Source organism: Nanorana parkeri, unplaced genomic scaffold (assembly GCF_000935625.1).
Source record: "Nanorana parkeri isolate BGI_ZX_2015 unplaced genomic scaffold, ASM93562v1 scaffold94, whole genome shotgun sequence".
Taxonomy (NCBI): Eukaryota; Metazoa; Chordata; class Amphibia; order Anura; family Dicroglossidae; genus Nanorana; species Nanorana parkeri.
Genome location: NW_017306362.1, coordinates 1,262,815 through 1,279,539, shown reverse-complemented (window position 1 = coordinate 1,279,539; position 16,725 = coordinate 1,262,815). Strand labels below are relative to the sequence as shown.

At 43.6% G+C, this 16,725-nt stretch overlaps 1 protein-coding gene across 1 annotated transcript; it reads left to right on the top strand.

Annotated features, from left to right (window-relative positions):
* Nucleotides 1-837: 837 nt before the first annotated feature.
* CUNH1orf158 (chromosome unknown C1orf158 homolog) lies at nt 838-6,848 on the top strand. Its single transcript, XM_018552656.1, has 4 exons — nt 838-1,042; nt 2,546-2,659; nt 5,375-5,549; nt 6,539-6,848. Exons 1-4 carry the CDS (start codon nt 932-934, stop codon nt 6,814-6,816), a joined length of 678 nt encoding a protein of 225 aa, XP_018408158.1. The 5' UTR covers nt 838-931; the 3' UTR covers nt 6,817-6,848.
* Nucleotides 6,849-16,725: the final 9,877 nt, after the last annotated feature.

Below are 16,725 nucleotides of genomic sequence, written 5' to 3'. Positions count from 1 at the left end.
CTGCAAGGGTTAATCTGTAAAAAATAAGTCAAGGCAACTGGTGTATTTTTCTTGAAGACGTTTCACTGCTCATCCAACCAGCTTTCTCAATTCTAGAATAGGAGAATTCTGAATTGAGAAAGCTGGTCGGATGACCAGTGAAACATTTTCAAGAAAAATACAGCAAGTCCAGTTGCCTTGACTTATTTTTTACAGAAAGACCATGACCTGGATGAATGAGAACCTTCAAAGACCTTCATATTGCAAGGGTTAACTACTCCTTTTAGACCAGGGCAGAGGTGGGCAACTCCGGCCCTCCAGCTGTTGTGGAACTACAAGTCCCATAAGGCATTGCAAGACTGCCAGCCACAGGCATGACTCCCAGAATCAGAGGCATGTTGGAATGTGTAGTTAAAGCACAGCTGGAGGGCTGGAGTTGCCTTCCCCAGGTCATAGGCTAAAATAAAGAAAATATACTCACCTGATCCTCAGTCCTGCAGCGGTCAGCGCTCACCTCTCTCCTCCTCCGCATCCTCACATTTAATGCAGCTGCATTAGATGGGATGATGTCACGGGTCCTTAGACCGCCGGAGCTTGGGGGAGAAGAGGCTGCGGGGACCGGTCTATCAGCCAAAAAGGATCGAGGATCATGTCAGAGTCTTTTCTATATTTTCTCCCCTAGAATAAAATGAGAATATATTTTTTTTAAGATTGACTGGAGTTCCACTTTAAAATAAACAACATAGTTGAAATAAAGGAACATTGTGATGCTTGCAGGGCGACGTCGTCCACAGGCTGGAAATGGAGCTGTCACTGTGATGGTTGCCGTGGCAGCAGTAAACAGTGCTGTGGCTGCAGTATGAGCAGTGAGATGTGATCAGCCAGTAACTACACACCCGTCTGCTAACACTCATCCCAAACACAGGACAACCCGAGCCGGGGTCACCTTACTATGGCTGCGTATACAGACGGGATGAACAAATGGTGTCTGCCGGGCTGGAGGATAGAACAGAAATACTCCAACCAAGTGCTGATTGGAAACTGGGAAGAAGAGAGGAAAAAGGTACCGTCCTTGCATCGCACGCTGAATTCAATGTCTGCAGGTCAGGAACAGAAAGCACAAATGTCCTCTATTCTGTCCCTGCAATACAGAGGACTCACATTGACCCCCATCTAACAGCAAATGAAATATATCTGTGTATTTTATTATTGGTATTTATATAACGCCGACAGTTTACACAGTGCACATTCACATCAGTCCCTGCCTTCAAGGAGCTTACAATCTAAGGCAAAGCAGAAGCTCTAACCACTGTGCCACATACAGATTTTCTCTCTCCCACCCACCCTCCTTTGTGGTTATAACAGGCTCATTTAAGTTTTACCCTTCTTTGCTGTTCGCACAGTTTTAGTGTCTCTACGGAGGGCTACGGAGGGCTACGGTAGTTCCAATATTCAAAAAGGGGGCTAGATGCCAACCAGGGAACTATAGGCCGGTCAGTCTAACATCGGTAGTTTGTAAACTGTTATGGTATAACAGTTAAGGTATAATTAAGGACTATTTGGTAAAATTTGTTAAGGATAAGGGCATAGTTAATGACAATCAGCATGGGTTCAGGAAAGACCGTTCCTGCCTGACTAACTTGCTAACTTTTTATGAGGGGGTAAGCAGAGATATGGACGGAGGGAGGCCGGTAGATGTGGTATACCTGGATTTCTCAAAGGCTTTTGATACGGTACCACACAAGTGCTTACTTCACAAGCTGAGGGCTGTGGGCATAGATGAGGTGGTGTGTACGTGGATAGAGAACTGGCTACGGGAACGTGTCCAGAGAGTATCTGTAAATGGCACCTTTTCAGACTGGGCTAGTGTAATGAGCGGTGTGCCTCAAGGATCTGTTCTGGGTCCCATATTGTTCAACCTATTCATTAATGACATCGGGGAGGGAATAAATAGCCATGTTTCCATGTTTGCAGATGATACAAAAATAGGGAGGGTACTAGAAACAGATCGGGACAATATAACATTGCAGGAGGACCTGGATAAAATAGGGGAGTAGGCAATACTACGGCAGATGAGGTTTAATGTCGATAAATGCAAAGTAATGCACTTTGGACATAAAAATAAACAAATAGTGCCAAATAAACCAATTGCTCAAGCTATTTAGTTACTAAGGTGGATTGGCGCTGGGCAGGGACTGGCCATGCAGGTGCTATACCTAATGAAATTCACTGACACCCATACCTCCCCTTTCTGTGGATCACAGAAGTCTGTTGCAAGGTAGGAGAGACCACATGGTGAAAGAACCACAAGTAGCAGATCGACTTTGCTTCTGATCTGTGACAGATACACTATAAGGATTCCCTTAAGAAAATAGGTTTACAGTTAGACGTGCTCAAGCGGCGTTAGATAGTTAAACAAAACTTCCGCCTCCTATAACTCTGGAGCTAACGATTATTGCCCATGATTGTAATCGGTGGCCTTTAAATAGCGGTATTACGTCCTACACAACGTTTTACTCTACAGCCATCTCTGCCCTAATGTGCTTTCTTTTATTATCTTCTTCAGTTTAAAAGACGTGTCCTCCCGACATCCAGCAGCTGCTATGAAATTGACTTTCTTCGGTTCCCGGACAGTAAACCTGACCGGAATCAGAGAAGATATTATTTGAAAAGAATGGAGGTGAGTGTTACAGGTTCTCAATAAATAGCTCAGTCCACCCTAAGGGCTTGTTCACACCGAATGCGGTGCGTTCCAGAACGGTAGCTGCTGGAACGCACCGCAATCCCTCACAGAACTTCCCCCTGCGTTCTGGGGCGGGAGGGGGCATGGCGGTGCTTTGAAGCCAATGGCATTGCTTCCACACACCCCCACCCGCAGTGCGATCGGATGTGTGGCAAAACTTTGCCTGCGTTCCGCTCCACTGCAAACGCAAAAAATGCTGCTTGCTCTATTTTTTTGCGTTTGCAGTGGAACGGAACGCAGGCAAAGTTTTGCCACGCGTACGATCGCTTTGCGGGCGGGGGGCGTGGAAGCGGTGCCATTGAATTCAATGCACCTCCACAACCCCCTCCCGCCCCAGAAAACAGGGGGAAGTTTTGTGAGCAATTGTGGTGCGTTCCAGCAGCTACTGCTCTGGAACGCACTGCATTTGGTGTGAACAAGCCCTAATGGATATTCTATTTTGGATGGATAGTGAGCGACTGAATGTTTTTGGGGGACTTATGCAGACCTGCAAAGACCCTCCACTTTCTGGCAATTAGCTCTGCCCTTCCATGGTCCTGGCTGTTTCTGGACATTGCACAGTAAGAGCCCGATTCACATTCACCAACCAATCACTGCTGCGGGAAGATATGCTGTATTTATAAAGCTTGCATTTACCTATGTTTGTTTCTTGGAGCATCTTGATTTCCCATTCTTCAGTAGGAAATCCATGTCCCAGTAGCATTCATAGTACACTATATGGTCAAACATTTGTGGATGCCTGACCTTCACATCCCTTACACATCCCCCTCTAAAACCATGTAAATGAATATTCATTGGTATTTAAATAGAGCTGACAATTTACACAGTACACATTCACACCAGTCGCTACCGTCAAGGAGCTTACAATCTAAAATCCCTATCTCAAATGCATACACAGGAGGGCCAATTTAGACAGGAGCCAACTAACCTACCAGCATGTCTTTGGTGTGTGGGAAGACACCTATGCAAGCACAGAGAGAACATGCAAACTCCTTGCAGATAGTGACCTGGTCAGGATTCAAACCAGGGACCCCCAGTGCTGCAAAACAGAAGCACACCACTGTGCCACATATAGATTTGCCACCCCTTTGTGGTTACAACAGCCTCCACTTTCATGGGAAGTCTGTCCACAAGATTTTGGAATGTGTTTGTAGGAACTTCTGTCATTCAGCCAAAAAAATAAAAAATTGTGAGGTCAGGTACTCATGCTGAACAAGTAGATCTGGTTTGTCATCCCAAAGGTGTTGAGTACGGTTGAGGTCAGGGCACACCACACACAAACACAAACACATGTCTTTATGGAGCTGGTTTTGTACACAGCGGCACAGTCATGCTGGAACAGAAAAGGTTCCCAAACTGTTTTATAAAGACGGAAGCAAACAATTGTCTCAAATGTCTTTGTATGCTGTGGTATTAATAATACCCTTCACTGGAAACACCTGAGCTTAATCATTTGGATTGGTGACCACATACGTTTAATAGTAAAATTGTAAAACAGCATTTCTCTGTCTTGTTCACTTTTAAATATTCTCCAGTTCCTGCTCTTCACCATTCACATTTGCCACATAGTCCACACCCAACAAATAAGGATTGTAGTCATAAGTCCTCTTTTCCTAATCACTAACCCTCTGCTTCTGCCATTACTGTATTTTTCAGCAAATTAAGTACGTCTGAGATACATTCATTTTTTATGCACATGCCCCTATGAATCAAGAAAGCAAAAAGTAAACTATCTGACTTTATGGTGCCATCCTGTGGTAATACAACATTGTTACATTGTAATATCAGTTGCATATTATAGGCCTGTTATCAATGTGTCTCTTATTTGAACTGGCAACAAATGGCAACTGCATACATTTATAACCAGCCTTTATAGCAAGGTGCACATGGGAAGGCTTACAGCATTACAAAACACAAAAAGAATCCCAACTAGCCTGGAACAAAGACTTTTGGTGCAGGCTAACTAGCAAGTGTGCTGGGGATTCTTTTTGTGTTTTGTACTCTTATTTGAACTGCCCGCCACGCCCCACACCAATCAGATTTAATGTAGTATTAAATGCTCATTTTTTTTTCCCAATAATAAATCCAGATCAAATATACTGTATATTACCCTGCAAAGTATTTATATAAATTCTCGCACAAACCCTTAGGGCCCGTTCACACCAGACACAGTGCGTTGTCAATGCCTGTGCTCCGGATCTGTCTCAATCAGAAAAAAATGCTGCGGGTGATCGCACTGCGGCCGTGGGGGGCGTGGCTGCGGTGCTATTAAATTCAATGCACCGTCACGCCCCCTCCCACCCCAGAACGCAGTGAGCCTGCCGAGTTACGTTCCAGTGCGCTCCGGCACCGAATTGTGCCGTAACGCACTGGGGCTGGTGTGAACCAGCCCTGAATCCCTGTATGAACCGAGCAGATGGGGAGGGGGGGCGGGGGTTAAACCATTTCCCGGCTTATTCAACTCTGTGCCGTTTGAGCTGCAGTTATTGAGCTCTGCAAACAACATCAAATGTATTTAATACCACAATAGCCCTCAATTTTTTAGATATTTATTGGAATACCTTTGAAATGTTTTATTTATAAAACAAATATTTATAACAACAATAGACATTTCCCTTACATAGTTTTCTTCCCTGTTGCATTTCTTTATAGGGTTTACCAAAGCAACATGTACTTTCCCACCAGGCAGAACCCCGATCTAGGCATCTAGTGTCGCAGTATGATGACCATTACATAAGACACGGAAACTCTACATTGCCTCCTCTCCGCAGCTGGAATAGTAACACCTTAGCCTGGCTTCCAGAGAGATCCGACTTTCCTCTTAGAGGTGAATATTAATTGTTCATTGTTTTGATTCTCCTTTTTTCCAAATGTATTTAATAAAATATACTGTATTTGTGCATTATATACTAGATTTTTTATTATTATTACCATTATTAATAGTTAAAAGGTTTATAGCATGAATGCCTTTGTGTTAAATTGATAAATGTGTTAGCGCTTCTGCCTTGTAGCACTGGGGGGTCCTTGGTTCAAATACCGGCCAGGTCACTATCTATAAGGAGTTTGCATGGTGACCCTGTGCTTGCGTGGGTTTCCTCTGGATACTCTGGTTTCCTCCCACACTCCAAAGACATGCTGGAAGGTTAATTGCACTGTGCACTGTGTAAAACACTGCGTAAATTGTCGGCACTATATAAATACCTGTAATAAATAAATAAATTATTGCTATTTTTGAGACACTACAGGCAGGGCTATCCTTACAATGAGGCAGCTTGTGGCTGCTGCCTCAGACTGCATCTCTATGGGTCACATGGGGGGGACAACATGCAGAGCAACATGACCGCTCTGCTACACAGTGTTTGCAGTGTGCCAGCCACCCTCTTTCCATCCAAAGCATCTCAGGTTGCTAAGAGCTGGGCAGGGAGATGTGTAAGGGCCATACATATCTCCCCACTCAGCTCTTACCTGGAATGATCTGGGCAGCATCCCACTGTGCTCCTGGCAACCAGTGACTAACGTTCGGCTCCAACATCGAGCCCAACCCTAATAAGGAAGACCCATCTCAATATTCTGATTGACCAATGAGGAGCATCAGCATGCCAATATATGCCTCTCCTTTCCTGCAAACATGTTCCATAAGTGAAACTGAGTCCTGCTGTACTGCGGATTACAGGAGTCTAATATAAAGACAGATTTAAGCATTTATGCTAGTTGTATTACAAAATAAATGCAATGATTGCCAAATGAATATGCAACTAGAGTTGTACTGCAGGGCACAGATAAATGGAGTTTAAATAACACCCTTTTCTATTGCAGAACCGCCAACCAACTTCGGTCTGTTACAAGAAAAGCAGAAACTCTGGGGAAAGCCTTCAGAAGAACTGAGAAGTGTCTATTCAGCCTCTTATAGGAATCCGCCAACCTCTGCGTTCATGGCCCCCCGATATGGTGTAGCTCCTCGCTTCCTGTCCAGCACTATGCATAAGAGCAACAATACCAATAAGGCTTTAGACTTTAAGTGTCAGGCATATCTCCAGGTTCCTGACCACCCTGTGGCAAATGTCAAGAACGTGTTGGAAGAGCCCACAGCTTAAGTATCACTGATGCCTTCCTGCACCCATGTCAATATGAGTACAATAAATTTCAATGTATCTCATCAATAATAAGGCTCAAGTATCAAAATTTTATTTTTCAAGTGTATCGAAGGAACGTTCTATATGCAAGAAGATGAAATCAGTGTTAGATAGTGAGAATTCTAATTACACGTATTCCCCTCTTATCGAGTTATCACCAGAACAAGTGTCCTCCCTTGTGGCCCTGGTGACAATGATCACCAGGACAAACAAGGGGATGAATCCCCCTGGTGACGACACAGATGGCAAAAAAAAACCTAGAAGGGTTTTTGGTCAAGAGTGCAGTACTAGATCTGAGAAACTTCTTAGATCCTTATGGTGTGGAGCCTTGTTGGTTTAATGATGTTGGTGTAGTTGTTCGGCTCCTCCTGAACCGTTGAGGGACTTTGGGTTAAGGCTTGAGGTGGAGAAGGAAAGAGCAACACATAGGATGTATAGATGAGCTGATTAGGTGCCAAGGATCATCTTTTTTTATAGGTTGAGTCAAGAACTCTCCTTTACATCCAAGCCTCGAAAAAGTGGAATTCTGTTACCCTCAAAACACGTTGGATACAAACATATAATAAAAGAGGATCCTTTGCACCAAACCTCCTCATTGATTTGTTCTTTTTGATGTTCTCTTCCTCCTACAACCCAATCAATAAAAACCTGAGGTTCTAACCCTTCCCTAACCCTAACCCTAAACCTCCCCTACTCTACACAAAACAAAGAATGGCTTTACATACTTTCTAAATTATATTAAAACCATGTCCATGGGGATGTATGCTTAACTTAAAGGGGAACTATGAGGTGAGTGATTTCCACTCATCCTCATGTTTAGAGCCGGCCTGTGACAAAGAAGCTGTCACAGGTCAGCTCTATCGATCGGGAGGTTAGCAGAAACATGCAGCCAATCCGATCGTCTCCCTGCAGTGAGCGGAAACCGCTCCTGCAGGGTTCCCCCCTCCCCTCTCCGATCCTCCAGCGCTGAGTGGAGGAAAGAATGAGGAAGGGGGCATTCACAGCTGGCTCTGCCTCTAGATAGGCAGAGCCCACTATCACTCACGCAGCTGGGTGGATCTCGACAGTATTGTTGGGATCCATCCCGGCTGTAGCGCTCTCAGTATATAGCGAATAGCCCACGATATAGTGAGCTTTAGGGTCACAGGAGGACATATACTAACCTCCTCCCATGACCCAAAGAGAACTATGGGGAAAAACACTTACCCCATGGTTCTTTATTAAGTATATTAACAAAGTGGGTATGCTTGAGTGTTTGCTGTTTAATTATAGTAAACCTGGATTAGGCATCCCTGCTGAAGATCAGCAGCCAAACATGCAAGCTTACAACCTTAGTAAATCAACCACTAAGTCTTTCACATGATGCAGAGTTAGTGTCAGGACGTGTAAGGTGTTCCTACCAGCAGTTAAGTTACTTGGACAGTAGCGCTCTGAGGGTAATACAAACAGAAAACAATGATTCTTGATGGCAGCTTCAAAACACAACTGGGAATTTAAAATGTCATTTGCGAAATGTCTTTCCTCAGTAAAGTACAAATGTTTGTAAACTTTAATGAATCTCTTTTAATCAAAACTGAAGGTACCTCAAAGCATTTTCTTTCATATCAGTTGGTATTTAAAAAAGGTAATCACTGGTTTTCTAGTTAGGGAAAAAGTTCTCTTTGAAGGCACCTTAGTTCTCTTTAATATAAGCAGACAAGTCAAGCAAGTCTGCAAATATAACCTTTTTGCTCTTGGTGTGCTTTGAGAGCTGTGCATGTGGTCAGCAAGGGTTTTTGCACAGTTCTTCGTTTGCAAGCAAGGCCACATCACGATTGGCTGGCAGCGGTTAGTTAGCGGGGAGCTTCCACATCTAAAGGGATGTCTAGGTTACTTCCTTTCCTAATACACATTAGAAAACAGCAATGCCACTTTTATCTCCTTTCTACCATGCGCTTTGCTTTTTCTTCTTCAACCTGCTTCCAGGCAATTTACAGAAGGCATGTGCTTTAAAAAATGTGATCCTATGATTATATAGGTATTGTCACATCATTAAGGTCTCATTCACACGAGAAAAGGCCGGCACGTATAGCTCTGTGCTGCGTGCCCGGCAGTATCGGGCAGCTCCCAGGAAGGACAGGTGCTGCGTGTGATTAGTACGAAGCCCCTGTCCCAAGTGCAGGTCCGTACGGGTGCGTGTGTCCCGGCTCGGACACAGACAGGATCCATCCTGTCAGCGTACGAGTATGGACACCCACACGGACGTGCAGGGCGGGTGAGCATAGGGCGGCGTACGGCCGCGTACTCCCATAGAGAAGGACAGGGGCTGCGTACTCATAACACGCAGCACCTGTCCTTCCCGGGAGCTGCCCAAAACGGCCCTGCACGCAGCACAGAGCTGTACGGGCCGGCCATTTCTCGTGTGATTGAGGCCTAATAGTGATGATAGTATAACACATATCTGTTAAAAGTACATAAAGGCAGCTGGACTTGCTGTATTTTTTCTTGAAGACGTTTCACTGGTCATCCGACCAGCTTTCTCAATTCAGAATGACTTGTACAAAAAAATCCCTGGGAATAAATATGGTGAATGTTGCTCCACTCCACATAATCTGTTAGTCATTCACCATATTTATTCCCAGATCATTTTGTGTACAAGTCATTTTGAATTGAGAAAGCTGGTTGGATGACCAGTGAAACATCTTCAAGAAAAAATACTGCAAGTCCAGTTGCCTTGACTCATTTTTTACAGATATACCATGACCCGGATGAATGAGAACCTTCACAGACAGGTAGTATAACACATTTTATTTTCATTAAATATCTACAAATGCTTGTCAAATTCCTGCTGTGAAAGTAATTCCTGTCAGGTTCACCCCCAGAAAGCAGCAGATGATAAATTCCAATACATGTGCTTAAAGGAGAACTATGGGGTTAAGGCTTTTCCCCATAGTTCTCCTTAGGGTAACGGGAGGACACAAACTAGCGTCCTCCCGTCACCCTGTTCGGCTAGAACTATGAGGTGAGTGAAAAGCACTCACCTCATAGTTCTCCTTTAATTACTTAGAGCAGAAGAGCAGGAGAGATCAGATTACCCACTCTGCTATATGACCCACTCTCTGGAAGAGACAGGTCTTTCTTATTTAGTCATGTACAGTGTGCAAGCAAGCCTGCAGCCAGTGCTGGGTTTTCTTGCCAGAAAGCCCAGCATGCTTGCATGAGCCACATGGATGCACTCTCTATTAAACGTTTATTTGTAAAATTAAAAAAATCATAAAATTAAATTAATTAGTAAATAAATATTTAAATGTATTGATTAATATGGTGTTTAGAAAGCTTCTGGTGCTTCCACAGGCTGTGTAGAAATATCCATATTATTTTCAGTACCTCCTAATGTACACAGTCATACCAACACACGCTCTTGGGCCAAGTTGGAAGTTGATACACATGCACATTGGGCTCCATTGAGATAAAGGTACAAATTAGAGTAACGCTGTGCTTTGCTCACGGAGTCCCAAGCATAATATTCACTTTCATGCCTCTCTCGCCAACAACACATACTGTACACACCTTTTCTTTTATTTATATACCTCTTCGTTAAACCATTGAGAATGAGAAAAGAAAGCCCAGCATATGCTATCTGCTCCCTGCTCAGATCTGCAAACACAGGTGTACACTTGGGCGTTCCCGGGATGCACGTCCCAGGACCGTGCGTTTGTGTGCGGTTGCACACAGCGTTTGACGCGTGGCCCCATTGATTATCAAAGTAGGTACATGTACCTTCATTCACGACAGGTGTCACATGTTTTTTTTTCACCTACGATCATGCGCCAGCACGATCAGCGGTGGTGTGCGATTCCGTCCACACAGCCATCGGGGTGGTTTCATGGACGATTGCCACACGGTCAAGTGTGAACCTGGCCTTAAAGGAAGTCTTTAAAGTGACATTAAAGTCAGATTTTTTTCCCCCCTTCCAATCCTGCAGTAGGGACTTACCTTAAATGATGTCTCTTTATTCAATCATCTTCTTATTTACTGTCCTTTTCAGCTGTCCCTCCAGCGCTGCTGCGGGTCTCCGATCCAGCGCTGACTCCTCTGTCCTACACTTATTTGATGTCCCACAGTGTCTGTGCGGGTGCACGCTGCTTCATAGACTTACCTTGTGTCTCTCCTCGTCTCCCGGCCGAACATCTGAAATGCGCATGTGCCGCCCCAAGATCCTTTGCGGCCACCCGAGACTCTTCAAATGTTTGGACGGGAGCGCGCGGTGAAGACTCAGGTAAGTTTAAACCTGTTTCAAAAGGTTGTTTTTTTTTAGTTTTTGCATATATCTACTGCTTTAATAACCCCTTAAACACCAACTTCAATTGCAGATCTGAGATGTCATGTGACCAAATGTCAAAAGGCACAAGTGAAGTTGATTCTGAAGATGTGAAAAGGTGTGCCGCAGTAAACCAACACCCAACTTTCACTATGCCTACCGAGCAATGCAGAACCATGGCACACTTTGCTTGGTACACATTAGCTTACAGAAATAAGTTCCTACCATGAACAAATCCCTTGGTTGTGATCTCTGGTGGGTATCAGTTTATCACAACTAAAGAATGTACATTTATTTCTAGCACTATAAACCCTCATACTTTATCAACTACAAATAACTAAACTCATTTGTCTTGTTGAAGGTTTATTATCTACTAATACATCAAACTATCGTACTGGTTTTTATCTGACAAGCAGGATTCTCCAGCCCATCATATCAGAAATACACCCAGAGATATATGACCCACAGGTCAAGAAATTCAGCATTTCATTATGTTCTATGGTCATAGTATGTGTGATGTAGTTGTTCCGTGTTGCACTGTGCTGCTCTGAAAAAAAGTACTGCATGCTATGTTTGGGAAAAATGGCTAGCGCAGCTTCAACGCATCCGGCGTGAATCGGGCCTTAAAACTACCACTGGTCAAAACTGGATGATTTAGAGACTGCTATATAAACCTATACACTGAGCGAATGAGTTGCGTACTGCATTATGGGCACTAGAAGGAGCCAAGAAGCAATGCCCGGCAAATGGCGTATCTGGGCCAATGCTTTATACATCAGTCTCTATGTGCCTGCGTCAAATATCAGCCCATTATAGTCATTTGGAAAAAAAAAAATCTTGCCTACTAATAATAACTTACAGTGTTGTGTATTAGATACTGGTGTTCTTGCCTCTTGTCTGTTCATCTCAGGTCATTACACTTGACTGTTTAAGTTTTGCAATACATGTTGCAAATTAAGTTCATTTACATTGGCTTTGATATCAAAAATAGAAGAATTATAAGAAGGAAGGCCAATTCTGATTTTTGCAGTTGTAAAGAAGGTAAAAGTAGGATTCATTTGACTTCTGTTGATTAAATATATTTGCTGGACGCAAGCAACCGCAGCATATAACTGCACTGCCTGTGACACATGAGAATGCCAGCTACCTCTTTCTCTATGTCCAGAGCTATAGATCCCTATGGATGCTGTGAGCATTCTGCTAAGAAGAAGTGGGAAAGCTGTGGAGGGCCAGACTGGGAGCTTGGCTACTGAAGCTGACATATAAGTCACCCCCCCCCCCGCTGCTTTTAGGACTCTTCTTCTTCTTTCCAGTAGTTTTCAGGAGTCCCTCCAGAGCTAGTGCCGGTCTCTGATCCTGTGCAGACTCCTCATGTCCCACGGTGTCTGACTGATGTGCACGCGCACACTTATCCTGCTTCACAGCCACTCGAGAAGCTGATTTCTACAGCCGGGAGCGAGTAGCAGAGACAGAGGTAAGTATTTAACTATTTGGTAACATTTTCTTAAAAATGTTTTTGCATATATCTACTGCTTATATGTGCAAAAAAATTGAGACTTTAATTCTACTTTAAAAATGCATTCAAATACCTTAACTATTAACAACAATGTATCTTATTTGTGCATCACTCAGCTGTAGATCCTCAAATCATCTCGGAATTGGTGCTGGCACTGTCCTTCCTTCTGGAGGGTGGCTACTTTTGCTCCCCATGGTCCCTGTGTGTGTTGTATAGTAGCCACTGGTCCAAGCTTGCTCCCGTGATAGACTACAAGCTCACATATAGTTTAATAATTTGTATTGAGATTGTAGTCCATCACGGTAGCAAGCTTGGAGCGGTGGCTACTTTAAAACAAGGTATTATAAAGTAAGTACATTCCGATAGGCGTTACATTGACACATTACTTAGCATGCATACACCTAAAATGAAAAAATATATCAGATATTTGATTCACATTAAGAGATAGAGTATTTGCAGAGAGCTCCCTCTTGTGGTTAATGTACAAATATCTATATTTAATGCAAACTTGGAAGCGTAAGTTTGGGAAAATATGAAAGTCACATAAAAAATTGCTTAACCATTTTACTACTTCCATGCGGAAAACAAATGGCGGGTAGGTGGCTGTGCATTCATGGCGCTCTCTGTTTACAACTTGCGTACATGCCTGACGCACGCACAGTGCCTGTGATCATGCTGTTATTAGAGTTGAAAAAACAAGGTGTGTGTATATATATACAGGTGAAACTCGAATAATTAGAATATCGTGCAAAGTTCATTTATTTCACTAATGCAACTTAAAAGGTGAAACTAATATATGAGAGAGACTCATTACATGCAAAGCAAGATAATTCAAGCCGTGATTTGTCATCATTGTGATGATTATAGCTTACAGCTCATGAAAACCCCAAGAACCCCAAATCCATAATCTCAAAAAAGTAGATTATTATATGCAATCAATAAAACAAGGATTGTACATAAAACAATATCGGACCTCTGAAAAGTACAAGCATGCATATGTACTCAGTACTTGGTTTGGGCCCCTTTTGCAGATTGCAATTACTGCAATTACTTTTGCACGATATTCTAATTATTCGAGTTTCACCTGTATATATACACACACTATATTGCCAAAAGTATTGGGACACCCCTCCAAATCATTGGATTCAGGTGTGAAATTTCCTTGCGACTAATTATTCCGCGGTCACCTGTTAGTGGTATTATAACAAAGTGGAAACAACTGGGAACAACAGCAACTGAGCCACAAAGTGGTAGGCCACGTAAAATGACAGAGCCTGGTCAGGGCATGCTGAAGCGCACAGTGCGCAGAAGTCGACCAACTGCCTGCAGAGTCAATAGCTACAGACCTCCAAACTTTGTGTGGCCTTCAGATTGGCACAACAACAGTGCGTAGAGAGCTTCATGGAATGGGTTTCCATGGCCGAGCAGCTGCATCCAAGCCGCACATCACCAAGTGCAATGCAAAGAGTCGGCTGCAGTGGTGTAAAGCACGCCGCCACTAGACTCTAGAGAAGTGGAGACGTGTTCTCTGGAGTGATGAATCACGCTTCTCTGTCTGGCAATCCGATGGACATGTCTGGGTTTGGCGGTTGCCAGGAGAACGGTACTTGTCTGGCTGCAAAGTGTAAAGTTTGGTCTTAAGGTATCAGCATACCAAGACATTTTGGACAATTTCATGCTCCCAACTTTGTGGGAACAGTTTGGAGATGGCCCCTTCCTGTTCCAACATAACTGCGCACCAGTGCACAAAGCAAGGTCTTCAGGGTTGATGTGGTTAAGTGTCAGTAACAAATATATGTGGAGAATGAAACAAGCCCACTATATAGTCACTTATTTTGCTATTTTTTTCCAAGCAATTCTAGATCAATAATGACTCCTGGTGCAGAAAATAAGATAACTGTGCACCTTTGTTTGCTCATCTGAGTTCATTACACTTTGCTGTTTATTCTAGATTTCACAAAACACATTGCAAACAGGAATTTGTGTTCACTAGATCGGCTTTGATATTCAAGGCAGAAGAGGTGGAAGACAGAAGGACATTTCTGGGGTCCTGCAGTTGTAATGACGGTGAAAATGGGATACACATTCCTATTACTAATTGTATGTATTTGCTGGACGCAAGCAAACGCAGCGTATAACTGCACCGCCTGCGACAAGAGAAAATGTCCACCGTATTTTACTCCATGTCCAGGGAACAGAGCTATAGATCCGTGCGGATGCTGTGAGCATTGTGCCAAGCAGAAGTGGGAACCCTGTGGAGGGCCAGACTGGGAGGTCGGCTATTGTGACAATGACTTAAGATGTGCGAACATCACTGGGTACCAGGAAGTTGAGTACCCCAATATCGGGATATGCAAAGGTAAGTCCTAATCCTACTGGATTAACAGTGCTATATGTTTACCCAAAAGCACATGTAGGCTTGTGTCTAGGGTAAGAGGGTAACAAGGGTAATCCCAAACACTGTACACTGTGCCATGCATTACACTGCCATTCATGTAGAAAGGAACCCTGACTTATAAGTACAGTAGGTGACAATGTCCACACTGCAGTGCACCCCAACGTGCACGCCATACGTTGTGTTGAACTGTATTAAAAAAAGGTCCACATAGCGATCTTCTCCTGTTGGCAGAGCATTGGCAGCCCGTTTCAAATGAATGGTCTGTCTTAACACAACGTACATTCAGGAATGATATACGGCGCATTAATGCTCATGTGTTAACTCACCTCAATGGAACGGCATAGCACAAAGAGGGCTTTACATAATATACTACAAAATAACAACCTTACATCTTTGTCCCATATAGATGCATGCGTGCAGATTCACTGGCTGAACTAGAAGTAGGGGTGGCTGCAGGGGCTCCTAAGAAAAGTCACAGGACTCTCAGCAGTTTTAAATAAGTCATAAAGGTTTGTTCACAACTGGCTTGAGCCTTTCATATCACATTATGGGGCATCATCATTTTTATCATTCACCTATGCCTGGGGAAACAATAGAAGCTGATGGAAAAAACTTTGACATATATTTTCTAAATGTACATCCCATCATATGCTTTTACAGCAAACACCCTTTTGATAATGTAACCCCGAAAAATAAAACTCAGTTCGGGCATCTCATATATAACACATTTATTCGGATATTAATATAAATAATGTAAGCTGTGCCCCAGATTCTCATTTAAACTTAACTGTGGCAAGCTTAAAGGATAGGTGCACATTAAAACAATAGAAATAGAAATTTTATTTTTTGCTTCTCAGCTTTGTGTTACAAAAAGTTCTCCACCACTTTAGCCACGCATCTCGCAAACCTCTAATCCTCTTCGCTCCCACTCTGATTTGCACCATTCACCTGTATTGGCAAATATAGTGATGCTACCTAAGCCTGGAAAGGATAATTTGGATCCCCATAATTAGCGAACTATATCGCTCTCATATTTCGATCATAAAATCCCCTTTAAAATCCTTGCTACCAGACTGAACTTGACTTTAATTCATAGAGACAAGGTAAGCTCTGTTCCGCACGGACAAGTTTTGGAGAACACCCAGTTATCCAAAGGTAATCAATGCACGGATCCCCTTCTGATTGGAGCAGTTCTGAATGGATGTTGCCATTGCAAGATCGGTGTCTGCCCAGTTTGTTCCTCTAACTTGCAATGGAGGAAGAAACTAAAATGACTGGACCCCTGTTGGTCTATGGAAAGTTGGATGTAATGTGGACATGTTTCAGTTTACATCAGATTACCTCCAATTTCCCGCGATTCTCGTACGAGAATCGAGCAGTGTATGGGCACCTTAAAGGTGCCCATACACCTTACGACCATCGCAAGACTTTTGTCTTGCGATGGTCGTAAGCTTATTGGACAGGCTTATTGGACAGGCAGATCGTACTTGCGATCATCGAAAGCCCGCCCCGCTGAGAGGCGGGCTTCCGATGACCGCAATGCAGAACGGGCAGTGTGCGCGGGTGCACACCGGCCCGTTCCGCAGCTGTCGAACGAGCAGGCTAGAAACCCGCCAACAATCGTACGATTCTCGGGGGGGGGGGGTTCGCGCCTGC